This window comes from Dermacentor andersoni, chromosome 3 (assembly GCF_023375885.2).
Source record: "Dermacentor andersoni chromosome 3, qqDerAnde1_hic_scaffold, whole genome shotgun sequence".
NCBI classification, from domain to species: Eukaryota; Metazoa; Arthropoda; class Arachnida; order Ixodida; family Ixodidae; genus Dermacentor; species Dermacentor andersoni.
This window is the reverse complement of record NC_092816.1, coordinates 199,907,985-199,935,587: the sequence shown is the minus strand read 5'-3', so window position 1 is coordinate 199,935,587 and position 27,603 is coordinate 199,907,985. Positions and strand designations below refer to the sequence as shown.

The window sequence follows — 27,603 nt, the reverse complement described above, 5'->3', positions numbered from 1 at the left end:
ATTTAGCCTCAATAATTTGAATCGCTATTGCAAGAATGTAAATAAAATATTTCCGTACAGTTGCACGTGCTTCTGACTTCATATGGGGGATGAATATTTTTCGTTAAAGGGATACGGACACAAAATCTGAAAATTTTACGAAAATGCTGAAAATGAGTCCTCAGTGTGCGAGTACAGCGAGAACAAATGGCCACTTAGCTCATTTTTCAGCGGATGGATTTATTTTTGGCGTTTTTGTGAGCGCGCGCAACGCCGCCCGGCCCACGCGAGTCGGAAGGCGTGACGTCACGACACCCTCGTCGGAAAGCCAGCCGGCCTGCCACGGTCATTCGAGGTGCGCCGCCGCCGTCATCGCGAGCATGGATACGGGTTCAGGCGCCTCTACCAGCGATGAGTATATCTCTGAAGACGAGGACTGTTCCAGCTTGGCAAAAAATATAATCGCTTACGGTTACGAGCCTTCCGCGTCAAGCGACGAAGAGGAGCAGGTGGCCGTAGACGTGCCGGTCAGGCAGCCCGGACCAGCAACATGGTAAGCCTTTTTTCTAATCAAATTAACGTGCAGCGGCAGCAGTTTGGAAAGTAATGTTACGTAGGATGTAAAGCACCTAGTTTCGTGACCTACGCGAGGCAGAGTGGCAGCTATTATGGCTGAATCGTAGAGCATCGTAGCTCGTCGCTTTGTGCTTACCTACGCGGTGGGCTTTCGACCGCTACGCAGTTCGTTTTTGCGTGACGAGGCACAGCATGTGTGGAATTTTCCAGCTGTTTCATTGCCCTGCGTTTACGGCTACTGTCACATTCACGCCATTAGAAGCCATTTACTGGTTGAACTCGTTGAGATGAGCGGCTGCGCTAGGGACCCGTCAACCAGATCACTTAGCTACACCGATTCTGTGGCCATAGAGAAAGAAAAACTTTGGCTGTAACATTTACTAGGGAAATGCTGCGCGAACAATCAAGTCATGAAATCCGAGGCTTGATCATGCAGATACCTATGAAAACCCGTCATTTTTTGCTTCAAGTTGAAAAGGGACGGGTGAAAAAGCAATGTAGATAAATGTGCTGTGCATTTTAAATTGTCTGGCGTTCATTCACTCGCTTTTTTGTATATATTATAAATTAAAACGGCGCTCATATGCTTTCATTCGATATTAGACACAGCGAAAGTGTACATAACATGACTATTTTGTTTTGTGACAATAACATGCATCCACAGGATGAACAATTTCTGTCACAACCCGAGAATATTTGTTCTTGCACAGCAATTGATAGGGTAATTTTCCTTCTTTCAACAGGTGCTCCTGCGGTCACCGCTGCGGCGACATGCCTACAGGAAAAGAGAGGGTCTGTTGTACAGAGCAGCAAAAGATGGCAAACGCCGCTGAAACTTACGAATGCATCACGAAGCACCCGCTTTTTCAATTGTATTGCCTCAATAGGCACATACTCGACCTGGAATACCTCAAGTTGAAGCATTACTGCCCATACCACCTTGGACAACGCACCTTGAATGAGTAAGTACAATAAGAAATCAGTAATCAGGCGAGAAAAAAAAAATCCTGAAGCCCTGTTACCGCTGCATATATTTCGTGCTATTGGTGCATAGCATGAACGAGACAGAGGGAATGAATCGAGGGTTCGTTTTATTTGTTAGATGAATTCAAACGAACAGTGCATGGCATGCAATAGAAAAACACGAAGTGAATTTTTTAATCTATATTGTTGTGTGTGTGTTTCTTTTTTTGCAGGCAATACCGATACACTGCCTACCGACAGCTTGTTTGGTGGGTGTACAGGCGACTTGGTCAAGGTAACCGGGTCGTTTTGCCAAGCTGTGCTGTCCACAGAATCAGGAAAGAGTTCCCTACGCCAGGAGGGCATTACACTGGCTACCTGGACGCATGATGGCAGTTTCTCCTGAATAAACACCCAGAGTTTTCTTCTCAGAATGACGTGTCTTGTTCAGTGAACTACTGCAGTCTGTAATACGAGACAGAGAAATAAGTGGTTACACAAGAAGCTTCAGTTTCAGATGCAACATGAAAGGAAAGTAGCCTTACGTTGGTAAAATATTAAAGCGCCTTGTATGTGCTGCCACGAGAGCTTCTTTGTCAGCCCGTTCAAAGTTGCTTGAAAGTGGAGGGGGCACGTTCACACTTGTACGTGCCGATGCCTCCCTGTAGTAGCTCGCATTCTGGCACAGGTCCACAGCACACTTCAGCAATTCTTTCACATAGCCTGGAACAAAGCATAGTAAATGGCAATGTGTGTGCAAAAACACGCAAACCAAGTACCGTATGTGCAAGATTCTTTCACTGGTGCGACAACGGCAGCCTTTCTTGCCTTCGGGTATTTGACCAGCCATCTCTTTGTCCCATTGTCAGTGGTTGCTTGCTGCCTTGCACTATTTTCATTATAGTGAAGTGCGGCAAGGCGTGTTCTGAAAGAAAACAGGACCATATCCGTTTACATCACAACAGTCCACCTAAACAGCTTAGGCACAAAGTATGTTTTACCTTGCTACCATGCTGGAATACCCAAAATGGGTATCTTTCGGTGCGAACTGAGTGATGGTGCTGTGAAAGCATTCAACAGCAAATGTTTGTGCACTCGTGGATAGTCGAGGAATGTCTTTGAGCAAAGCCTTGTTAAGGACGATGGCTTTCAGTTTTTGGTGCGCTGGTGATCCTAAAGGAATTCATTGGAAATAATGCAAAAATACTGAAAAAACAAGATTTCAAAGCCACATACCTTCTTCCAGCCACTTCTTCTTAGGCAATGGCTCATGCTCGCACCTCGGATAAAGGCGCTCATCATGTACGTGAATGTCAACGACATGACGGACAAGGGAGCACCACTTGGCAAGAATTAGCTCAGGTTGCACCCGGCTTGAAAGGGCGCACCAATACAGGTGGTTGATGACAGCAGGAATCCATAGAGTCAGCTCCTGAAACTTCTTGAGCTTCGTTGCTGCTGTCAGCTTCTTTTTGAGCACTGTACAAAAATAGAGATAACCAGATGCATCATGAATAAAAATTTGAGAGCCCAGATATCTTACTGGTACTTGTGCTTCTAAAAAATTTATTAATGCAGAACCTACTCTTGGCAACGTGCCAGCAATCAAAGCTGTGCTCTATGCAGGTCTCCTTTGATGTAAATGCCTTTATCTGAGAATGACGGTCAGTCACAAGAGTTGAAATCTCGAGGCCATTAGCCTCGCATATTTGCAGTGTCCTCTTGAGTCCTTCAAGCTCCATATGGTTGCTTCCCTTGGTTTCATTTGACTGCAACATAAGCATCATTAAACCAAGCACATGTGCATGTAGTCACGAATGCTTGCAGGTTTCTTGGGAAACAACAGTGCTGTCTTATTGACAGCGCTGTTGTTTCTCAAAGGTTGTGTACAACCAACTAGCCTACCCATTACCTCCTAAGCAAGCTTGCAGATTTTCCTATAGCACTCTCTCATGCAACAATAATAACTACCTGGAGAGTTTCGATGTGCAACACCTTGTTCTGCTCTATATCCAGAATAGAGTATGTGCCATACTTGGCAGAATGTCCAGGGGAATCTGCCCTACCATCCCCAGCAACCTGGAGTGGACGGCCAATGGCTTCATCAAAAAGCACATTTTGGTGGTGTGTCCAGACCTTGAAGTAGTGAACGTGTACGGCTCATGAATCTATATGCATACACTGTAAGGTTGGTTACATGACCTAACCAATTTGATGAGCCTACGCACTTTGGTGACTGCAGGAATGACGAATGCATTTTGGACTCTGAAGTGTGTTTTGTCACTGCTGCAGGCAACACCCACACTCCTTAGTGCCCTAAAAAACTTCGAAGCTTTGCAGCCTGAAAAAAATACTGCCGCAGAAAGAAGCAAGCTACCAGCTGCCTTCCAATTAATTATTGGCTGTGTTGCCCATGTAGAGACATGATGGTTAATGCACATGCGTGTCACCTGCAATAATATGCCTTTCACAGTTTTGTCAATGGCTCTGCATGGATGTGAACACAGAGGGCAGACCGAGAGCAGTTCATCCAGGCTAGACTCGAAAACAATGAACTTCCTCTCTTCATAAAGAGGCACCGCTGTGTTAACAGTACTGTCTCTGAAGAAAGAAAAAAAGATCTGTTTGAGCACTGCACAATATTATATGATGGTCTAATACATACTTATCCAAACTGACATCAGAGAGTACATAGGAAGGATCATATTGATTTCCGTTTTCATTTTCATCCATTTCGTCTTCAGATGCATCCGTCCATTCTGGCAATGGTGTCGAAGACCGTGGTGGCATAAAGGAGCTAGTTGAAATACTACGTTTGTCCCCGTGGATGTCAACATGTGTTGCTAGAAAAAAAATAGCATAAGCGAAAATATAATTTAGCAGCAACACTAGAACTGCTCCGACATGCTATTTTCAACAAAACGCCAGGAACAACACGGATACAGAAAAAACAGACGCGAAGGTGCACTCGTCTGTGTCCAGGTTGTTCCTAGTGCGGTGGAAAACGACATACCTGCACCATCTGGCTCAATGTGCCAAAAGAACTTTAGGTGCGTTGATTAGTAATGGCAGTGCAAAGATTTTATGCTGGTAGCTGTTACGTATATATGCTATGCATAGCGAGGCTCGTTACAACAGAGCAGTGACATAAGGATGCACATTGGTTCCTCTGATACACCTACCCCAGTCTCTACATATCATTGATGTCTGAACAGCTGCATCAGCCTGAAGTGGTTTTGCTGTAATTTGTCTTTCATTGGTGGCGTGAGGTTCTGCTGCAAATTGCTGGAGAAGTGCTGCAGAGCATTTCTCCTGATGTGCCTCACACTCACTGTTCTGCGTGCTATTTGTACATGCCTCTGCACTGCGTTCACAGGAAACTGAAAGAGATGGAAACAGTTGACAAAACTGTTTAATGAACACACACCAAAGCATAAAATTTTATCAACATGACTTGAAGATTTTTTACATGCATTTTTGTTTTCTTCCCTCTACACCTACGCAAAGAAAATCGCTCTTTTTAAGAAAAAACGCTCCATTGACAAATGTGAAATACGTTTGTTATTCGTGAATTATGAAATGTACCTGCTTGGGTGACTTCTTCAAACGGAACATGATCAATTGGAGGTGTATGCATTTCGCAATCATCACACTGTGGCCCTTGGATGTGAACTGCTTCTGTGTGGCAGGCTTTTTGTGTGGTAGGTTGTTCTTGCAATATTTGATCAGTGATCTGCAATATAGGAATACGAGAGTGCACATGAAAACGGGGCACAAAACACGTAGGTAGAATGTACAAGTGACGAAATTGTGTATTCAGTCATGCACGCATAGTTATTTATGCCTCCGTCGTGAGCAACTACACAGGAAGGCGGCAAATGAACGGAAACGGTACCAACCTCTTTTCGTCTCCTCTTTTCAAACGCGCCGCTGATCCTTCCTGCCTTGCGTTTTCGTGAGAAGACCGAGGGCACAGCGTCAGGCTTTAGGCGTTGCCCTTTGAGCGGCATGCCGAGGCTTTTCAGCACAGCCGGGCTTGTCGCATAATCGTCGTCGACGAAGTGGTCCGCGCAAATGAAGTCATTTTTTAGAGGTTTCCAGGCTGGGCGTGATGGCTGACAGGCACGTATCCAAAGTTTACGCACCTTCTCGTCTTTGGGAAACGTGTGTGACGGCGAGTCACGACCGACGATGCTGTTATAACAGCCTTGGGCGCAGCAGTGTCTGGGCATTTCCTTCCACCGCGACGAATGCGTCGATACCAATCGACGACCGTGGGAACACACGTGTAACGCACTACCTGCGTGGAGCGCCGACGGGGATTACGTTTCAGACGGACCACGTGCGAAGATCGCCGATTGCGGTAAACAAACGCGGCAAGCGACCGACACTGCGGAAAGACTGCGACGGCTTTGGCTGGCCTTGGCCGCGCGCGCGCGCGCGAGGGTGTCATGACGTCAAATTTCAGCTTCTGCCGGCGGCCGCTTGGAGGCAAGGCGCAACAGAAAATTGCAAAAGAAAGATGTTTCTCGTTCTTTTTTTCAAAGCAGCTTGTTGTAATCGTCATTTTCAAGAGATCAACTTTTGTTCTCACGCATAAAATCACCCGCCAACTTTTGTGTCCGTATCCCTTTAATACATAAGCATTAATGGTAGAAATGGACTAAAGCCATTGCTCAGCACCACGTATCTAATCACGAAATGCCACACGAGAGGCATAATTTAGGTATAAAGCACTGTGCACGCTCAATTGCGCGAGAGTAGCGCCTGTCACAACAATTAAGTTGGTGCTTGCTCTCATCTAAATGTACGAGCCAAGCTGGCGCGGAGGCCACACGAACAGGAGATGGTATAAATGGAAGTATGCGCCTTAGTTAGGCGTAAATTGACGTAAGTATCAAAATTTTGGGATGACTGTAAATGAAGCTTCAGGAGGATGCATCACTAAGCCATAATACTAATGATACTTTTATTGTATCCAAAGATAGGGACAAATGTCCCAGAGAACCTACTTCACGGTGACTGTTGACGTTAATGCAATGACCAATCAAGCTATGCAACCACTTACTATGTAATGATGAAGCTTCACATTGGGGACGAGACTATGAAGTTTTTATTGACTTGCCGATTCTACCTGGGGATGGTGTATTGAAAATCATGTGATGTGCTTGAGGGCTCTGAAGCTCTCGAACCCCTTGACGAAGATATGGTGAAGTTGCCCACCGCTACTCAAAGGGGATACGTGGTTTTCGAATGTTTTTTCCTCGGCCGTTTCATTGATTGCCTCGGCAGGACGCAGTTTCTGCAGCCTCTAGAGGCTTTAAGGCTTTCCTTGGTGGGGCGATGCCAGTACAGAAAGACAGAGAATATAAGCGCTTCGAAATATAATCGGGAGTTGAGTAAGTTAGAGGGCCGCACTGATGAACAGGTCTCGGCGTGCGTACGCGTGTCCTAGTAGAGTTCGGCATATCACTATACCAACGAACTACTAGAAGAGCGCGGGTTGTCACATTTTGTCACTGAAATGTTGCCTTGTGAAGCGACTCACATGCCGAACGTCTCAAAGCGCTGTCTTGCATTATCGAAGCTAGTATGGATGTTATGTAGGATTTCCGAACGTGCACCCATATGTTTTAATCGGCAGAGTATTGGGCGGCTATATTGAGGTAACCGAGTTCCAAGCCAACCATTGGTTATTTCTTTTTCAGAAAATCATGCTATAGTGGTTTCATGGCAACAAGCCAATATAGGGTTAGTAGTCTAAGAATGCTAATTGTATTGAACACTTGTTTCTGTAGGATCCAAATGAGGCAGAAGTTCGAAGGAAGACGGAGACTTAGCGATCACAAGTGACGAACAAGGCAATCCTCAGGCTGAATCTTGCATTTCGAGAAAGACAAGGAAAAAATGGGCCGTCAGCGAGGCAAGTTTTGTTGTTGAAATGTTGCGACCGACCTGAGGCTTCATTCCCTTGTTCCTCTCTGTACGTTCTGATTTCCTTTCTACGTCCCCCTTTCCTCATTGTAGGGTAGCTAACTGAACTTTCCCTTCTGATTAACCTGCATGCCTTTCTCTCTTTTTGGTAGCTTTCTTTCTCTCTACCTCTTCTTACATGACTATTCTTTCCCTGGAGTTCGTTACGCCCTTTATTTTCCAGAAATCTTACATCCCTAGGCTGACAGTGGGTTTGTCATCAAAATCTGGGTACATTCCTCTGCACACTTTCGTCATGTCCTCAGAACGGAAGGTTTGATATTTTCTCGGAGTTTTTTTTTTAAATGAATTGAATTAGTTTGCTCGAACACGCTACCTTCCCGTCTCCTCACTTAGGCCACATTGTGTATGACGTGAGGAGTGTGACACACAGAGCATGCCGGGATCATGCAGACGAAAGCGTGGCGCAGTTGAGGATCGTGAGCTAGGGGTTTGCGTGAGACGTTGCTGTCGCGAGAAGCTTAGTTGCCTGTGGAAGGGCAAGAAATGGGAGGCAAGTGGTGTAGCGTTGTTCGCAGCCCGAACTTCAGCCCTCACCATCGCCACACATAGTTTGAGCCGAGGTAAATCCTATTATAGTCGCCTAGTTCTTGCGTCTACTGCTGGCGGACCTGAGCGACTGACCTGAAGCTAATTAAGCCATTAGAATGAAGGAAGCTGCTTCTATATTTCATTTTTCACCGTACAGATTTGACATTAACCATTCCTAATTGCGTACAGTGGACACGGAGAAAGCTAGAAGCGACGAGACAGCGCGATATCAACATCCGTACGTTGCCGTTCTCGAAAACGGCCAGCCACACTTGCGCGCGCTTCCCTAAATTAAATGTTACTTTATACAAGGGTGTATTTTTGCGCATTGCTATGCTGATTCATTATTTAGCTTCCGAGGTGCACTGTTTACCTCGTATCCCTAATGGGCAGCAAGCGGAGGCCCTCTCGACACACCAGCGTTAGAAACCGCCTCGTTAAGCTGCCACCGGTGTCAATACTAGCATCGGCGTTTCCGCGCGAAGACAATGTGTTCTCTGAATGAACGATCACATGCGCAAAGTTCTCGTCGTTGTATCCTTTACGGAAGACATAGTGTGGATGAAGGGAATAGGAAGAATTTTATGTAGGCAGCATAACAACGTTCCCCTACTATGGTCTCCCGCGTTTTGTTTTCGAAGGTGTGTGGTCACTCATGTCAGCGTGACTCAAAGTGATGCAGCAATGCTGACATGCACAAAATCTGCGTTTTTTTTAGATGTTCTGAGATTAGTTGTTGTCACCGATGAGCGGCTAGCATTAAATCTCAAGCGAATAACGAGCGGCGGCTGTACCTGCTCACACGTAAACAAACGCACCAGTCGGTGCTTTGGACGGTAAGGGGCATTCTTGCGGCATACAAATGCGGAAAGTCATGCTCCACAGCTTACAGTGAGCATGCGAAGCGCTTCCCAGAGAAGTGGCAAAGCACCTAAATTAGTAAGCAGCAGGCATAAAATCAGTAGTTAGGGCTAACGTTTATCTTCATGTTGCAGTGCGATAGGTAGCCCCTGAGCGCTAGCTCTCGGGGTGGCGGGTCGAATACGAACGGCGATTTCTGGCTACTGAATTCGTCGGAATCGTAGATGTCCCTATTCGATAGGTCCGAAGAGTGTTCTATGTTTTTATTTTGTTGCAACCCTGCAATACGAACTGTAATTTATTGACTTTAAGTTGACCCAGCATTGAACTTTCCCTAATTCATTCACGCTCTTCTCACCATAATGAAATTTTTGGTTAGCGATTTGTGAAATTGAATTCATCGCACTGTTTCTTTTTTTTTAGTTTTCCTGGAAGACACGCGTTTACCAATCTTTGTTGTGGACAATAGCGACATATGCGACACATGCTTGCTTCGAAATACACCCTCCCTCTTCGAGTGACTGATTTCTCGGGATCGCCCTTATATATATAGAGAGAGAGAGAGAGAAAGAAGGAGAGAGAGAGCATGAACAGGAAAAGCAGGAAGGTCAACCAGACGAGCACCCGGTTTGCTACCCTACACTGGGGGTGGGAGAAAGGTGAATAGAAAGAGGAAAAAGGGAAAGAGTAAGCGCTGAGTGCGTGTGGGAGGATGCACAGGGACACTATAAACGGTCTCTTAAGCCGGTGCCCTTCAAGTATTGCACTAGTGCACGAATCACTTTTCGTGCCAGTGGCGGGTGTGACCATAGTCCTTTGACTCGGAGAACGGTCTTAAGTCCTGTCGGTTTAAAGTTTACCGCAGAGAGGGGTTGTAGATCGTAGCGAGGGCAGGTACACACTAGGTGCTCGATGGTTTTTTCGCATCCACAGGATTCGCACACCGGGCTCTCGGCCATTCCTATACGATAGGAGTAGGCTTTCATGAGCGCCACTGCCAACCACAAGCGGCACAGAAAGGTTGTTTCGCCGCGGGAAACGCTAGATGACAGTTGTAGCCGTAGCATGGGGTCCAGTTTATGCAATCGCCAACTGAAGGCACTTGAACTCCAGAGATCTTGTGACTTTTTGCGTGCAAGTAGGCGAAGTTCCGTGGCCGCGTCCGACCTCGCCAAAGGTGTTGGACGTGTCTGGGTATCTTCGTGGGCAGACCAGGCAGCCTTGTCAGCTACGTTGTTGCGGACGATGTCACAGTGAGCAGGAATCCATTGAAATTTAATGTTGTGGTTTCTTTCCAGAGCAATGTGGGGCACTTCGCTGATGTCACATATCATTGCTCGTAAGTTTTCAGATGTAATGCAGACTTGATGCTGTGAAGAGCTGCCTTAGAATCACAAAATACGACCCATTTCTCTGTTGGCTCTTCGGTGACGTACGTAATTGCGGCATGGAGAGCTGCAAGTTCTGCCGACGTAGATGTAGTCATGTGCGAAAATTTGAATCTAACCGTAACCTGCTTAGCTCGAACGACAAGTGCAGCAGTTGAGAAAGTAGGTGAGGTCGAACTATCGGTATATATATGTATTTGGCCATGATACGTCTGGTGCAGTTATAGGAGCGTCAGTTGCGTCAGAGGCGGCGATGAATGATTGGCCTCCTTGGTAGTTCCGGGAATAGCAAAATTCACTTGAGCCTGTCGTAGGCACCACAGGGGAGATAAGATGGTGTATAAGATGACGGTATGCACTCTTGATGAGCGCTAATCAATCTTGAAAAGGTCGTTTGAGGTCTCTCAGCTGGTAGGGATGCTAAATGATGGTCGGGGATCCTTGACAGATGGCGAATGTGCACTCTGAGAGAGTCGACAGTTACGTGTGTCTGGATTATATGGTTTCCCGCGATAGCAATTGTTGCTGCTGTTGAGGTGCGCCGAGGCAGCACTAAACACATGCGTAGGGCTTGACCTTGTATGCCCTCCAAAGCGCGAATGTTCATCTTGCATGTATTGGACAAAACTGTTAGACTGTAGCGTAGGACTCCGCGAAACAGTTCCCTGTACAATTCCATCATAGAAGGGACTGATGCACCCCAGTTTTTCCTGCATAGAAATTTGAAGATCTGAGCAATGACAACTAACTTCTTTTTGAGATAGACGCAGTGAGAACTCCACGAGAGGTTGCGGCCAGTGATGACATCCAGAAAGCGCTGCGACTTAACATTAGGACAGAGCTTGACCATTGACTGAAACAGGATACAATGACATTTGTTTGTGCGCAAAGCCAATCAATGCGCACTTTTCAGTAGACACAATGAGGCCTTGTTCTCGGAGATAAGACACCGTCATGGGTGCCGCCCGCTGAAGCCTGGCTCGTACCTGAGGACAGGTCACCGCACACGCCCAGATGCATATGTCGTCGTCATATAGGGAGGCATGAACTGTCTGCGGTAAGTACTCCGCTAGTCATACCAGGACGAGGCTGAACAATATGGAGCTCCACACTCCCCCCTGGGGCACACCACGGCAGATGTAATGTTCCGAAGTTGGGTCGTCTTTGGTCTGTAAGAAAAGCACCTCTTAGTCAAATAGTCCCGAATCCGTTACTACATCCGGTCACCAACTCCCACGGGCTCAAGTGAGTTCAATATGTCTTCATGGGCGACGTTGTCGTATGCTCCTTTGATATCTAGAAAAAGTGCCGCTGATAGAAGATAGAAGCTTTTTTTTTCTTATTTAGGACCCAGATCACGATGTCAAGGACGTTTTCGATGGACGAGCGACCTCGATGAAGGTATATCATGGCGTCCGGGTAGATGTTGAATCGCTCTAGGTGCTATTCCAAGCGAGCAAGAATCATTCTTTCCATCACTTTGCTGACGCATCTCGAAAGCGCAATTGGACGATATGATGATATATCAAGCAGAGACTTTCCAGGTTTCATAATGAGGACCAAGCTGCTCGATTTCCATTGTTTCGGAATGGCGCCCTTGTTCCAAGACTCATTGTAGTGTTGAGCAGCTCACTACGTGCGTCCTGTCCAAGGTGACATAGGGGAGCATACGTGATGCCATCTGGTCCTGGTGACGAAGAACGCCTGCAGGTCGCCAAAGCAGCGTCGAGCTCTTCGAGTGAAATTAGCACGTTCATTTCTGGTACACGCGCTTCAGGGATGTCATTCAGTGCTGCGTAAGTAATGATGACCACAGACCCAGCAAGCCGTGCACAGAACTCTTCAGCCACTTCAAGTTCCGAGTGCAGTTGGTAGAGGGCCAGAGCAGCAAAGGGCTTCCTTTGATGCGGAGATCAGCGAAGACCTCTAACCGTTCTTCATATGTGCGAGAGCGATTTTCCGGAAACAAGCGACTGACAGAAAGTTTTCCGTCGCTTGTCTTACAATTTTTCCATAGGACGCTGGTCTTTGTTTTGGTACGTCGTGAAGCCATCAGATACAAGCCGGACTTCGTGCGCCGATACCCTCTCTCCGCCTGTCGGGGTCCTTTTAGTTATAGTTATATATCTATAGTTTAGTTATGTGAAGAGCTGTGTTACCTACACTTATCCCTAGAAAGTGCCTTGTTCCCCATCTAGTGTTCCGCCGGCAACACTGTCGGTTTTTCAAGCTAAACAATTTAACCTATTCCCACAGAACAAGGCTTGAAATATTGCACGTGGCGCCTGCCCCCTTCTGGCAGAAACATAAAAATTATGGGGTAAAACTATTTTTTGATCGCGCGGTTCCGTTACTAATATGGTACGTTTTGGAAATAGAACGAGAAACTTGCACGGAGATCCTAGTACATTATCGACGAAGTAAACAGCAAATGGGTCAGATTAATCACGTACTAAAGCGGAACCGATTGCCTCGCATGGGTCTCAGATCGTACAACTTGAAAACTTGTAATAAAAGAAAAGCAATGGTTTATTTTGTGTTTTCGCAGATGAATGTTTTAGGCCGAAGGAATCTATACCGAGACTGAATGAACAGCGTGGCGCGGCTCATGAACGGTGCACAACAGCGACAAATAATCTAAGCTGACCGGCGGACGTGCGAATCCTTTTATTGTATTCAGGGCTCTCACGTACGATTCCATACTCCAATCGGCTTTGCGTTTAGACACTGCATTCAAGATATGGCGCAACGCCGGAGTGATATTGCTTAGAGCGTAATATCGGTGGCACACTTCACAGGATCCAATCAAGCTCTACCGGCTGCACTGATGTCCCCTCCTCGCACTTGCTTCGACTGAAGCACCTGCCTTCCGCTTGGTTGTGTGACACAACAAACGCGGAAGCCTTCTTAGTTTGCGATACAACACGCAGTGTGTGCCAATCCCAACCAACCAATTTTGTGCGCGCGTACCTTGCTCAAGGGCTCAAACAAATTGCTTTCCCAAACAAAGGATGCGTTAGAAGGCATTCGAAGTGTTTGCACACAAATCAAAATAAAGCGATGTAGAAAAAATAAGAAGGCACCTTAATGCTAGACAAATTTTCTGCGGTAACGTTTTTTTTTTAACCTGCCTGGTGGCGGCTAAGTTTAATCGCGGGCATCCTTCGCATTTTTTACACCATGGCAAGTGTAAAGCCGAAGGCAGGAACATTCCGCGCGATGACGCTTTTTACGTGTGCAAAAAAATTATAGAAGTTCTACAATTCGTGGAGGCCATGTTTGTTGAGAAGTAAGAAATAAACTCCCACTCCTTTGTTGAAGCTCGCCTAACCCATTTGCTATATGTTAGATTTATGCTATGTCATTTGTTTTGAATTTGCCAGCAGAGTATGTTGAAGGTAATAAAAAAAATTTTCAGCTCCGAATGACCTAGAAGCGACCATGCGTTCGCATTGATAGCATTTTATTTTGGAGATTCTGCATGGCAGAAGCTGAAATAAGAGCTTTGTACTATCTGAACATAGCGCATAACAAGAGATCGACATGAGATGAAATTAGTCATTCCTTCAGGCAGGATTGCAGCCCATAAGGATGAAAGGAAGTACGTGGTTACAATTTGAGATTAGACGGTGTGAACGCTTACGTGCAGAAATGTGGGAACGAGGAAAGCATTTTGATCACATGTTTCATCTGCGGCGGTTACAGTTTGATCCATCAAGTCCGTCGCCTGTGGACATCGTGCACGTTTCGCGGCTGAAGCCATACTTCGCTCGCAATTCTTCGCCTACTATGCGCCGAGAAGGCGCTTGAGCGCCCGGGGGGCCTGTTACTGAAGGATAAATGAAGAGGAAGGAAGAAGATCGCGGGACGCTGGCTGTTGCGAGTTACTCGTCAGCCATTTTTAACTACACTGACTCTGCTTGTGTATATGTTGTATATACAGTCTCTCTATAGTCCCAACATTCCCATAACAGTATCATTACTTTTGAAAGTGGCGAAGGGCGGGCGTTCATCACTTCGGAGATACGATCCGCATGCACAGAACAGATACCAATCGCGTACACTGGGTGCCGGCGATCGGAAGGCCCTAACGGGTTAGTGCGATTAAAAAGGCCCCACATCAAGCCCGGTGCTTTGAGACACTACATAGAAGATTCGGCAGTACAGGATAAGGGATGTACGCTAACCACGAGCAATGTCCCGCTCTCATTTATGCGTGGCATATAAGCAGGTAACTTCACGTCGTTGGAGGCCGCTCTCTCAGGAACGCTGAAGCCTTCGCAATTGTCAGTGATCAAACCAGCTATTATAAACTTTTCTCTTGAGGGATAATGGCAACCTGCTGTTCATGATCTGAGAATGCCTGCCAAACGCACCCCAGCCCATTCTTATTCTTCTGATTATTTCCGTCTCATGATCCGGATCCGCTGTCACTACCTGCCTTAAGTAGATGTATTCCCTTACCACTTCCAGTGCCTCGCTACCTATAGTAAATTGCTGTTCTCTTCCGAGACTGTTAAACATTACTTTAGTTTTCTGCAGATTAATTTTTAGACCCACTCTTCTGCTTTGCCTCTCCAGGTCAGTGAGAATGCATTGCAATTGGTCCCCTGAGTTACTAAGTGAGGCAGTATCATCAACCAATCGCAAGTTAGTAAAGTATTCTTCATTAACTTTTATCCCCAATTCTTCCCAATCCAGGTCTCTGAATACTTCCTGTAAACACGCTGTGAATAGCATTGGAGAGATCGTATCTCCCTGCCTGACGCCTTTCTTTATTGGGATTTTGTTGCTTTCCTTATGGAGGACTATGGTGGCTGTGCAACCGCTATAGATATGGTTAAAGCGTTCACATTGAAAAGAGCCCTGTGTACAAGAAATGTAATGCAAAAGGATAGACAGTTGGGCGAGTTGGTACGGTAACATGATTTTGGCTTCTAGCGCGAAGTGAAACACGGACACAGAAAGGAGCAGACAGGACGAGCGCTTTTTCTTGTACACAGGGCTCTTTTCAATCTGAACGCTATAGATATCTTTCAGTATTTTTACATACAGCTCGTCTACACCCTGATTCCGTAATGCCTCCATGACTGCTGAGGTTTTGACATAATCAAACGCTTTCTCGTAATCAATGAAAGCTATATATAAAGGTTGGTTATATTCCGCACATTTCTCTATCACCTGATAGATAGGTGAATATGAACTATTGTTGAGTAGCCTTTACGGAATCCTGCCTGCTCCTTTGCTTGACAGAAGTCTAAGGTGTTCCTGACTCTATTTGCGATTATCTTAGTAAATAGTTTGTAGGCAACTGACAGTAAGCTGATCGGTCTATAATTTTTCAAGTCTTTAGCGTCCCCGTTCTTATGGATTAGGATTATGTTAGCGTTCTTCCAAGATTCCGGTACGCTCGAAGTCATGAGGCATTGCGTATACAGGGTGGCCAGTTTCTCTAGAACAATCTGCCCACCATCCTTCAACAAATCTGCTGTTACCTGATCCTCCCCAGCTGCCTTCCCCGTTTGCATAGCTCCCAAGGCTTACTTTACTTCTTCCGGCGTTACCTGTGGGATTTCGAATTCCTCTAGACTATTCTCTCTTCCATTATCGTCGTGGGCACCACTGGCACTGTATAAATCTCTATAGAACTCCTCAGCCGCTTGAACTATATCATCCATATAAGTAATGATATTGCCGGCTTTGTCTCTTAACGCATACATCTGATTCTTGCCAATTCCTAGTTTCTTCTTCACTGCTTTTAGGCTTCCTACGTTCCTGAGAGCATGTTCAATTCTATCCATATTATAGTTCCTTATGTCAGCTGTCTTACGCTTCTCGATTAACTTAGAAAGTTCTGCCAGTTCTATTCGAGCTGTAGGGTTAGACGCTTTCATACATTGGCGTTTCTTGATCCGATCTTTCGACTCCTGCGATAGCTTACTGGTATCCTGTCTAACGGAGTTACCACCGACTTCTATTGCACACTCCTTAATGATGCCCACAAGATTGTCGTTCATTGCTTCAACACTGAAGCCCTCTTCCTGAATTAAAGCCGAATACCTGTTCTGTAGCTTGATCCACGAACCGATGCAAATTCCTTTCACTGACGGGGCCAGACCCTGTGCGTAACCGCTTGCAAGAACACGCGTGTACACGAAAACACACATCTGTATCTAAGCCAATGAACAAGGGATCTGTCGCAACAACAACATAGCATGCTGAAGTGTCGCAGTATTATCTATTAATGTACTACTATACAGATGGTTCTATTATGGCGGAATACAGCTATGTTCATTGGCAAGTCACTTCTCTTTATCGCCGAGCACGCGTGTGAATCTCCAACAATGGCTTGTTGATTTAGTTGGACTTTGCTTCTCCTGTTTATTTAGTAGCGGCCAAGCTTGTAGTGAACCTACAATTGATTACATGATGTAATATGCCAGCCCACCTCGAAACAATGACATAATACGGAATGAACGAACAAGAGCGCTGTGCGACGCACACACACAGAGAGCTCGTGTTTGTTCATTCTGTGTTACGTCATTGTTTCAAAGTGCGCTGCGATATTACATCATGACTAACTAACTAGCCCGCCAGTACCGTCTTAAGCAATTGATTACAAATATGACAGACATAAGACTGATATGTACGTATGATGAGAAGAAAAGAGGTTAACCGAGGGACCCGAATTTTATTAGTCATATCATGAGAAGCCAACAAACACCGATACAAAGGACAACATACGCGAAATTACTTGTGCTTAATAAATGAAATAAAGAAATGATAAATTAATGGAAATAAAAGTGGATGAAAAGACAACTTGCCGCAGGTTCGAACCGAACCCACAACCTTCGCATTTCGCGTGCGATGCTCTACCATTTGAGCTACCGCGGCGCCGTTTCCTGGCTGGGTTCGCTGGCTAACACTCCCAGGGTTCTACCAGTACACCTAAATACCCAGGAAAGCGCTGGCTAACACTCCCAGGGTTCTACTAGTACACATAAATACCCAAGAAAGTGGATGGGGACACGGCTCCGCGGTAGCTCAATTGGTAGAGCATCGCACGCGAAAGGCCAAGGTTGTGGGTTCGGTTCCCACCTGCGGCATGTTGTTTTTTCATCCACTTTAATTTCCATTAATTTATAGTTTCTTTATTTCATTTATTAAGCACAAGTAATTTCCCCTAAGTTGTCCTTGGTATCAGTGTTTGTTGGCTTCTCATGATATGTACGTATGATAATTACTTCAGGCAGAGATGCTTATTAGATACGTTTTCAAGGGAGCAAAGCGTGCATGAAAACAAATAATAATTCATATTGCTGAAAAGACACCCCATATAGGCGGGAAATCGCATAATGTTTCCATTTCTTGTTGGTGCTAAAAATGTGACTGCAAATAGAAGTGTCATCTAATTCATGCCTTAAGAGATTGCAGAGGTTTACGGGGGCACACAAGGCAGCAATGCCCATGCATAAAGGCCCTGGTGGCCAATCTGTTGCCCCTTCACTATTTATCCATACCTCTATCAGCATGTTACCAATATACAGCCTGAGGTCACAGTGAATGCACACATGCCTTCTCTCTCAGCAATGGTGACAATCAAGGATTATTGCCTTGTGAGCATTTGCTGTTGTCAGCATCATTTATGCATGCATTCTCTTTTTATTATTTTCGCTAGGTAAAAAAGAATCTTGAGCAGCATGCATGAAGTCGGTGAGCTATGGGAAAGTAATGTTATTTGATTTAGTTGGGCACGGCACAAATGTCATTCCTCTAGTTACAACCTAGCTAGCTAATGCACAGCCACATTAAAAAGAAAGGCAAGTGCATAGGCTAATAAACAGGTGCACAATACCTGCATTTCATCTCAAAGCAAACCAAGATTATCAAGCAACTAGAGAGCTTTCGATTAAGGGGACGCAAGCATTGAGGCCCTCTAGTAATTGGGGCCCCAATGATTGTATCCCCCTGATCAAAAACTTTATAATATTCTTTGCAATGAGTGCCATGATCTTGCATGCGAAATGGTTGACGTAGTAAGTGGTTTCTTTATTTGCCGTTAGTGATCAGTAACTGCTTAAACAGGTGCATGATAGTGAAATGAAATGCTGGCTCATATGATGCACAAAACACAAGTAGGGCGTAACTTTTTGCCATGTCTGCTGTAACACCAATTCCAACATGCAGTAGATTGTAGGCAATGAATGCATGTTCATTGTGTCAGTGCAACTTGCACCTACCTCTAATGAAAGAAAAGAATGTTTGCATTCTAGACATTAGTTAAATTGCACCGTGTGCGGGGCAGCAAAAGAAAGTAAGGGCTTGTTTCTTACCATTTTTATTTTCATAACCAACAGACAGTTTCTTGGGTGAGCTTTATGACGAACTCAATAAGTTCTGTGTATATCTGCGCTACAGATGTGTTCTATTATCCTGTCATTCCATAAGTAGTCAAATGAATGCAGACAGCCCCATGAGCACTGTGAAACGGAACGCAGGAATTTGCAGTTCAAAAGGCACAGTGACAGATTCTGTGCTGAAAATAGAAAAAGTGCGTAGTGGCAAATCCGGTTCACATTCACATCTACCACACAAATCAATTTATTACAAATAATTTTTTACACGTTCTCGTATTGCTTACAGTTGCGCAAACCTTACTGCAGCATTCTCTGTGGAGTAAAATAACCTTAGAAGTCACAGCTGCTTGTTCAATCTATTAAAATATATTAGCCCCCTGGGTCTCCTCTATTCTTTCACGCATTTTACCATAGCATGGCTGTGCACAATCACCTCTTTTCATTCCACTGAAATTAGCGTGGCATCTATTTGTTACCAAAATCTGCTTTAAAGCATAACTGTTTATCATTCTTTAAGCCTCTGAGGAGTAAGGATGAATGTTCAGCCTTGCTGTTGTGGCATTTTATAGGTTCTAACCCACCATGATATTTCTAAACAAGTGATGATGAAATTATGCGGTCAAGCCATACCATTAACACGACTGAGGTATTGCTTCCCCAGGGAGTGTGACTGCCACCTCCCCAATTTCGTAAATACTTAGACATGCTCAAATTAACTTCATAGCCTGTTTTTGAACACGACAAGTAAACCAGATAAACCCAACACTCCATATATCGTTCCCTCAATCACTTGGAATACTGACTAGCATATGGTATGTGGCCATGTTATATTGCTTGTATGTTTGGTGAATTGCACAAATAATTTTTGTCGTCCTTAAAGCCTCTCTGACGCTGTATTCTTTATATTAATTAAGCAACCACCTTACTTGGTGCATTGCTGTGAGAACTATAACTAGCTTCACAGTAGCACTGTACATATACCCTAAGACCACACCATAGACAAGTTTCTATAGATTCTATGCTGGCCACAATCAACATAATTTTGAAATCGAGGTGAAGAGGGTGCGAACTTATGTGTATCCAATAAATGTCTGTTCCCTTCAGAGGCTGTGTATCTGTCTTCGATATAATTATCGATTCACTACATATATGGCTGAAGAAGAGAAAACGCCAGGGCCCTGTCGGGTGCCCTGGCGTATTTTAGCCATACTATATAAGCTGTAAAGTGTGTTCCAGGGAGTTTTCTAAGACAATAATTCTTTAATATGGTACAATAGAAAGTGCAATGCAAGCAAAGAATATGTAGTATGAGGAGGTGACCTGCTCTTCGTGCGCAGAGGCACCTTTCCTTTGCTCAGCCAGCATGCAAGCGACCTTTCTCTCTTGCCTACATCCAATAAGAGACGAGGTTACATGGCAGGGTAATTCTAGGACCTGCAGGTGCACATAAAGAACTCACTGACCATGCATGCACGATGCTGCGATCACTCTAAACCTGGTAGTTGCTTGGACTGAAAATTGTTTTGTCGAAGCAGTCAAATGTTTTACTCTATGCCCGAGGTTGCACATGTTCTCTATCGCGTCGACCAAGCAGTGGGAGTACTCTTTGAAAAGCTGTTAACAACATAGAAAGCCTCGTTTTCTGAAAAGTTTGTCCAATAGAGGGTAATTTTCACATGGTGACTCGCAAAAAAAATTGCTCCGAATTTCCGAGCCATGAAAGATTGTCTTCATACTAAGGCTCAAGACGGAAAAACTGGCACAACCCGCATAGAGGCACAATCATTTTCAAAAAAGCTGCCAAAGCTGACAATTTCTTTTATGGTATTTCTGTGAGACAAGGCCCATGAGTAGTTTGCAAGACCATGGAGTGCTGCTTCAGAAGCCTGGTTTAGACCTTCCACGTTTTTTGTCTCGCTTGGTATGCCTGCGTCGGCTCTCTCTCTGCCCTAAATATCAATTTTCGAGCCTCTGAGTAGAGTGCGGAACTCGCTAACCAGGCCAACTAATTATTCGCAATGTACAGAGTTGACCTCGTCTCGTCATATTCTGCCGAGGTCGCACACATACGCGAGATAATACCCCTCTTGGCTTCCTGAAAAGTCTGAAACTGTGAGAGCAAATACTCATTTTCTAAGCTTTCCTTGATTAGGAATTGCTTGTGCTCCAACCTCAAGAAGCTGCACTCTCTAGCCATTACGTCCATTGAACGGGACTGGTTGAGTACTTCGTTTGATAAATATATAGCAGAGTTTTGTGGCAGCAAAAGCCACAAGATTCATTTAAGAGTTGAAATTGGTTTATGCTCCCTGATATTCTCAGAAGTTAAATTTTTGTATGTGAACAATATCAAGTGTCACAAGCCAACTGTTTATTCTGGGAGTCAAAGTAGCGCTAGAAACACAAGAGCAAAGACGCGAGAACACATAGTGCCATGTGTTGTCGTTATGTCCATCCTTGCCTTTTTAGCGCTATTACGATCGCTGCATCACAGACTAACTAGCCTGAATTGCCGCTTTTGTCTACTTGTTTTGTGCTACCTTCTCTGATTGGTGAGGTCTGTGAAAGACAGTTGACCATTGGCATTGTTTTCTGTATCACGTCTGAAGTGTTTGTCAGAATCGCACACGATATAATACTCCAAGTCCACTTTATGGTTCAAGGTACATTCCTACAGTCTGAGTCCTACTTGTCGTGGTCGAGTGGTCAGCTGTAGAATGTGCCAGTGTCCAAAGCTGCTACCCTGTGGTGCCTGCTAGGTTCCACAAGTTGGTCCTATAGCAAACAGAGCTAGCTTGTGGCATGACCATGCTTGGTGTCATAGCGGTGCCAACCTGTGACTTTAGTTTTTGCAAAGCATAGCGGCCCATTCAACATTCTAGACAAGTGTGACTTACACTGTACATGTTCTTTCTGGTACTCAATGATCTTTAGTGCCACACAGGCAGATGAATTTAAAATGTACAGGTATAACAAAATGTTTGTTGGTTTACAACAAGCAGTTTTCCTTTTCCCGACTGATAGCAGCGAAGCAGTTAATGAATTTGAGACTAACATCACAGTTACATGAAATCAATGTGCCCTACAAACCATAAGGATTACCTAACAATATAATAAAAGAAAAGAAAAACGTTTTCACAAAGCAGACATGTTCCGAATGTTAAAGCAAGGGGCAAAATGTTCTGGTATATGCATGTTCATAGGCAAATAACATTTCATCTAAAAATAAGCTTGGGAACTGTACGCAACCTTGGGAACAGCTTAAATATTTGCCACCTTAAAGGGAAGCTGAAGAGTCTGTCGAATTCAATAAGACGCTCATATACGGATGCGGGAACATTATAAACCATGTGGGTAAAATTTGGGGGTTTTTTTTCAATTAGGAGCCACGTTCTCGTCGGTTGAAATTGCGCTGTAGCTCCGCCCCCCGTCGAATGCCGCGCGCTGCTGCTGACGCTGACGATGCGAGCGGAGATCGGAAACCGCGGTGTTGTGACGTCAACTCTAGTGTTTCGTTCCTTCGCACCGTCCGCGACCGTTCCTGACCGCGCTTGTTTCTGCGTGCGTGCCATCGTAATCTGCTTCGATCGACCCTGCATTCCTTTGTTGGTGCGTCTGCGTGTATGTAGAGTGGTAGTCAACGTGAGTGGTAAACAACGTGAGTGGTAATAAACGTGAGTGGTAGTCAACGTGGTAGTCAACAGATGAAGGTCACTACACGTACTGCATGAACCGGGAAGCTTTTCACGCGTTTAAACCGTCTTTGTAGATTGCCGACAGCTTTGGACAGCGCACAAATGCCGACGATCGCATCCCCGCTTACGTTCCACGAGGAGGCATGCAGGAACACAACACTACAGTTGTTTGACCGGAAACGAGCTCACTAGATCGGCGAAAGATCGGCGAGATCACTAGATCGCTTTGCAAAAAACATACTCACCAAAGAGCATTTCCAACACGAGGAGATCCCAAGACTGCTTTCGTTCGCGTCGAAAGCACTGCTCGCAACAGCATCGTTTGCTTCTTCGAGAGGCCGGCTCTTCGCAATCGGCTCGTACATGTAGGGAGTAACGCAGAACTCCTCAGAAAAACGCAGTCTCTCTACATTTTCCATTACCGTCTCAGAAAAACAGCACCAAACTACTTGGCACCGCGCTTCATGTGTAGCGGCAGCGGTCGGTTACTAGTGTTGACGTCACGAGGCGCCCGACCAATCGCAGGCGGAAACGAGACGCGCGAGTTGGACGTGTCCGCTGCTGCACTTTTCGTCGAAATAAAATATATTTGCGCTTTCTTTCGTTCAATTTCGATACGATATTCGAATTCGGAGGGTTGAAAACCATTATGTACAGATGTTCACTCATTCTTTCTGGGAAACCTTTCAGCTTCTCTTTAACTGATCCTCGTGATCGTTGTCGGCAAAAGAGCATCACTGTTGTCCCGAAGAAAATATAGCCGCGGGCCTCAAAATGTTTTAATGCGGCACTGGATGCTACACACTTTATTTAAGGCATGTAAACATTTAATGAACGCCCAGAACATATTGCTACGGAACAGTATTTGCGATGATGAAGAGGCGAGCGATGTGAAGACGACGACGGCGATTGGAGGCTAGCATGGGCTGTTGCCTCTTGGCCAAATGCGGCGTGTTTCCTTGTAAATATACCTGTATATAGATTTTCCTCTGCCTCGTCCTACGCAACATATCTGGTGGAGGTGGACGTTCCCTGTACCTCGTCACGGTGCTTCGCTGTGGACGGTACGTCGAGTCTTCCTTCATGGCTCCGGGCGACGACAACTCGACTCAGCCGCATCCGACACCTGCTGCCACTTCGACGACCTCCATCGCTCTCCCCAGCTCCCCGTGATTCGAGCGTATTCTCGGGCAAAGATGGGGAAGTTATCGAGGACTGGATCAGCCTGTACGAACACTTCAGCCGCAATAACCGGTGGGACCCTACTATCACTCTCGCCAACTTAGTCTTTTACCTCGGTGGCACACCTCGAGTTTGGTTTTGGACGCACGAAGATGAGCGCACCAGTTGGAATTCGCTTAAGCAAAAGCTCTCAGACTTGTTTCGCAACCCCTACGGTCACCATCTTGCCGCACAGAAGGCGCTATCCGGTCGTGTGCATACTTCTACAGAACCCTATGTCACGTAGATTCAGGACGTCTTGGCTCTGTGCCGCAAAGCTCAGGCACACATGACTGAGTCCAACAAGGTTTCCCACATCCTCAAAGGCACTGCCAATGACGCCTTCAACTTGCTCGTTTTCAACAACCTGATGACGGTGGATTTAGTTATAAAAGAGTGCCGCCTCCTGGAACTCACTAAAAGCCGACGTATAGACCAGCAGTTTGCCCGTCTGCCGAATACCCCAGCGACACCTTCCTGCGCAGACGCTCCTCGTCCCGACAACACTTGCGATGTTACCAGGATCGTCCGGTGCGGGATCGAGGCCGCGCCTCCGGCGGCTTTCAACTCCAGCTTCTCCAACGCACCTGCAGTAACGGTTTGCCTGAACCAGGCAGTTGTCCGCCAGGAGTTCGCAAATATGGGTCTTCACACCATCTGCTCGGCCCATCGCCATGATACCCACCCGGCTTCTTCGATTCCGCCACGTCCCGCATCTTATTACCCACCACGTTTCCACGACCCATCTGAATAGTGCACTGCTGACATCAAGCCAATTTGTTTTCACTGCCGTCAAATCGGGCACATTTGTCGGCACTGTCGCAGTCGCTGGAGTTCCCCGACCCGGTCTACTTATACTGCCTACTCTCGCCTCCCAGGTGGCCGTTCTCGTCCCTATGCCGCACGCTCCGATAATGCCGCCACTGATTCTCCGGCGCCGAACCGCGCCTATGCTCGTTCGTCTTCGCCCCAACGACGACAATCTCGCTCGCCCCAGCCCCGTCGCTTCTTTTCGGCGACTCCCTTCGTACTTCGCTCCCATCCGGAAAACTAGACAATGCAGCGCCTCGAGGTGACGCTGCATTGCTGCAATCCTCTACTGACGTTGCCAACTAATCTGAACCTTCTTGACGTGCAAGTCGACGGTGTTTCTGTATCTGCTCTTACAGACACTGGGGCGCATTTGTCGATAATGAGCGCAAACCTTCGTAACCGCCTCAAAAAAATAATCACACCCGCCACGACGCCTGTTGTCCGTGTGGCCGATGGCGGAACAGCCCCCATAATTGGTATGTGTGCCGCCCGCGTCTCCTTCGCCGATCGCTCCGCTATCGTGCTATTCACAGTAATCGCCCACTGTCCCCCCGACATCATCCTCGGCTTAGACTCTCCGCACATTCTGCTCTCATCGATTGTTCCGCCAGTACTGTCCGCGTTTACCTGCCTGTTCTGGACCCCGCTGAACCACACCCCCGTCGCCTCAGTTCCGTCGACTTCTTTCGCTTGCCACCTTCGGCACTGACTTACGTTGACTTCTGTTTGTGTCCCGAAGTGCGATATAGTTTATTAAGGGCTGCAGATTTATAGACTTTTTGTACAAAGAGGGCCCCAATTTGAAAGGAAATTTTAAACCCGTAGCATGAACATGTAAATCAATTCAGTCTGGTCTCCATAATTAAATATAATATTTACCCATGTAGATCTGTTATAGTTAACGCGCAATACATGAAACAAACTTACAAAACGTCGTCCAAGATGCACCGGTTATAGTTGAGGTGCGGACCTTGTGATGCAAGAAAGAACGAGATATCTGCAGTTATGCGAACTAGTTAAAATTCATAGTGCAGCTCCTAAGTTACCTCTGGTTTGCAGCAGCCTCTGTGCTAAAGTAACCCGCGACGCTGTTTAGGATTGACAGTTGGCTACGCATATATTCTGCGCCATGATCAAAATTTTGTAAATTTGGTGACTAGCCGTAACACTAAAAAGTATGTTTTGCCTCCATATGGAGGCGACGTCAATAAAAGAGCTGCAGACTCTGCAATACGTTTATTGAAATGCACACACCAGCTGAAGAGGGGGATACTGAAAAAGTGGGCTATGTCCAGTGAAACATCACAAATATCGAGGACGATATGATGCGTTATACATATGCAAATTGCACGTGTGCCTGTGACGAAACAAGGATTGTTTTGCTGATGCAACGAAAACTGACTTGCAGACCTTACGTGGAAGGTGGTCACGTCATGTGACCAGCTCCCTCTGTCCAACTGAAAAGTCAAAACTTTGTTGTTGTAAGAGGAACATTTTCATACCAGATGTGCACCATTCTTGAATAAAATTCCTTTTTACTCGCGAGATAAAGTTATATGCATGAAAGAGTTCACGTAAATACAATGCACGGCATACAAGGCAGTTTTACTATTCCTACCGCAGCGTAACGCGGCCGCCAACTAGGTACCTCGGGCACAGCAGCGCAACAGGCCTTGGCCGAGCATATGCAAAGGAGCCCATCTGGTCGTGAGTGCTAGCGCATTGCCGCCCAATGAGGCGACAAAATGGACGCCAATGCCTCAAGATAAACGCTTAATATTACTATACGACACCGCGGCATGTGGTACAGAAAATAGCTTGCTCTATTATCTAACTACATTCTAGATCTTTCGAAACTGAGCTGTTATTTTCTATTTTACAACGTTTTAACGCGAAAGTGCTCTATGCCGGGCTCCGCCATCATCTTCCTGTAACGAATGAGACGTCATCGCGAACGCTTACAGCATGCTCTCGTTTGGCAGGGATTGCGCCGTGATCTACGAGCGGTGAAGTGGGGCGCTGCATTATGACGCTAGAGAGCGCCGACATTGAGCACTTTGGTAGTCTTAGCGCAGCGGAGGCTCCAGCGCGGTGTAGCCTGGTGTAGGCGCTGTTGGCCTTCTGCTGAGATGACGCTGCAGTTCCCGCACATGGTTTGTCTTTTGCGTCCGTTTAGCCTGTGTCGCCTCGCCGCCTACAAAATGCAGCTTCAAGTGCATCATCGGTGCGTACACGCCGCCTACTGCATCGCTTGCGATGGAACCAACTATGAAAGCTGCTGCCCTAAGCGGCGCAGAAAGGCCATGACGTCGACGGGCAAATCTCGCTTTGGTTCGGTGAGCCTTCGCGCGTTCGCGGTGCACGTTGCGAACTCTGCCAGTCGCATTCCTGAAGGTGAGCGCCTCGCAACTCAACCTAATGCTCAAGACACTACGGAGCCGGACTAAAGGCTCATACTTTCGCCGAAGCGACTCGGCCGCAGGACGCCGCACGCCAACGGGCCGCCGTGGGCCAAGCAAACTTGCAACACGGTTGTCGTCTCACCGGCTGTCCGCCTTTGATTGCAGCGGGCCGCGAGTTCACGAAGCAAACACGCAACAGTTTCTGTGAAGACAGGCTTGGCTTACGTGTTCTACCGATTCCTATGAAAGCATTCAACCATATCTTTTTGCTGTCATTATTACTGCTGCATGAAAAGGAATAGCCATCAACTGCATAGCCGAGTAAATTTGTTTATTGTAGTATCAATTCACTAAAATATGAAAGCTAATTCCTCTGCTAACTAGGGTCTACGCTGCGGCACTGCTGCCAACCCACGTCGTTCTTGCGCTCATTGTCCATAAACAGTGTAGCTTTGCCGAACCGAGCGTGGCATTTCTTATTGCTCTCGTCACCGTGGTTGAAGTCATTCATGCACTCTAAAAACTAGGGAGGGTATCGCAGGAGTGAAGCGGCCGATTTACTCTTTAAAGCGTTGTTTTACTCCCGCAAAATGTCGAGTGGAGTGAAATGGGTTGTTCACTCCGTCAGCAGGGAGAGAGTGAAATGTGCTTTTTACCCTGCCTTTCTGAGAGAGGGTAGAATGCCCGTTCTACTCTTGCGGCAATAGAGAACAAAACGTAGCGTAAGCTTCTGCTTCAACTATAGGAGGCTGGCCCTGAACATGACGATGTACCACTCACACAGGCTGAGCAAAGAGCACACCGTTTTGGTTCTAAGAGAACA

General features: G+C 46.1%; 2 protein-coding genes across 2 annotated transcripts; one reads left to right on the top strand and one right to left on the bottom strand.

Moving 5' to 3' along the window:
- Positions 1-1,303: 1,303 nt before the first annotated feature.
- LOC126540225 (P2X purinoceptor 7-like) lies at positions 1,304-1,908 on the top strand. Its single transcript, XM_055075890.2, has 2 exons — positions 1,304-1,517; positions 1,752-1,908. Exons 1-2 carry the CDS (start codon positions 1,327-1,329, stop codon positions 1,906-1,908), a joined length of 348 nt encoding a protein of 115 aa, XP_054931865.2. The 5' UTR covers positions 1,304-1,326.
- Positions 1,893-4,645, bottom strand: LOC140216814 (uncharacterized). The gene is made up of 8 exons (XM_072287377.1): positions 4,184-4,645; positions 3,969-4,119; positions 3,104-3,287; positions 2,755-2,997; positions 2,520-2,691; positions 2,298-2,443; positions 2,064-2,241; positions 1,893-1,983 (listed from the first exon to the last, which is right to left on the bottom strand). The coding sequence occupies exons 1-8, from the start codon at positions 4,306-4,308 to the stop codon at positions 1,974-1,976; spliced, it is 1,209 nt and encodes a 402-aa protein (XP_072143478.1). The 5' UTR covers positions 4,309-4,645; the 3' UTR covers positions 1,893-1,973.
- Positions 4,646-27,603: the final 22,958 nt, after the last annotated feature.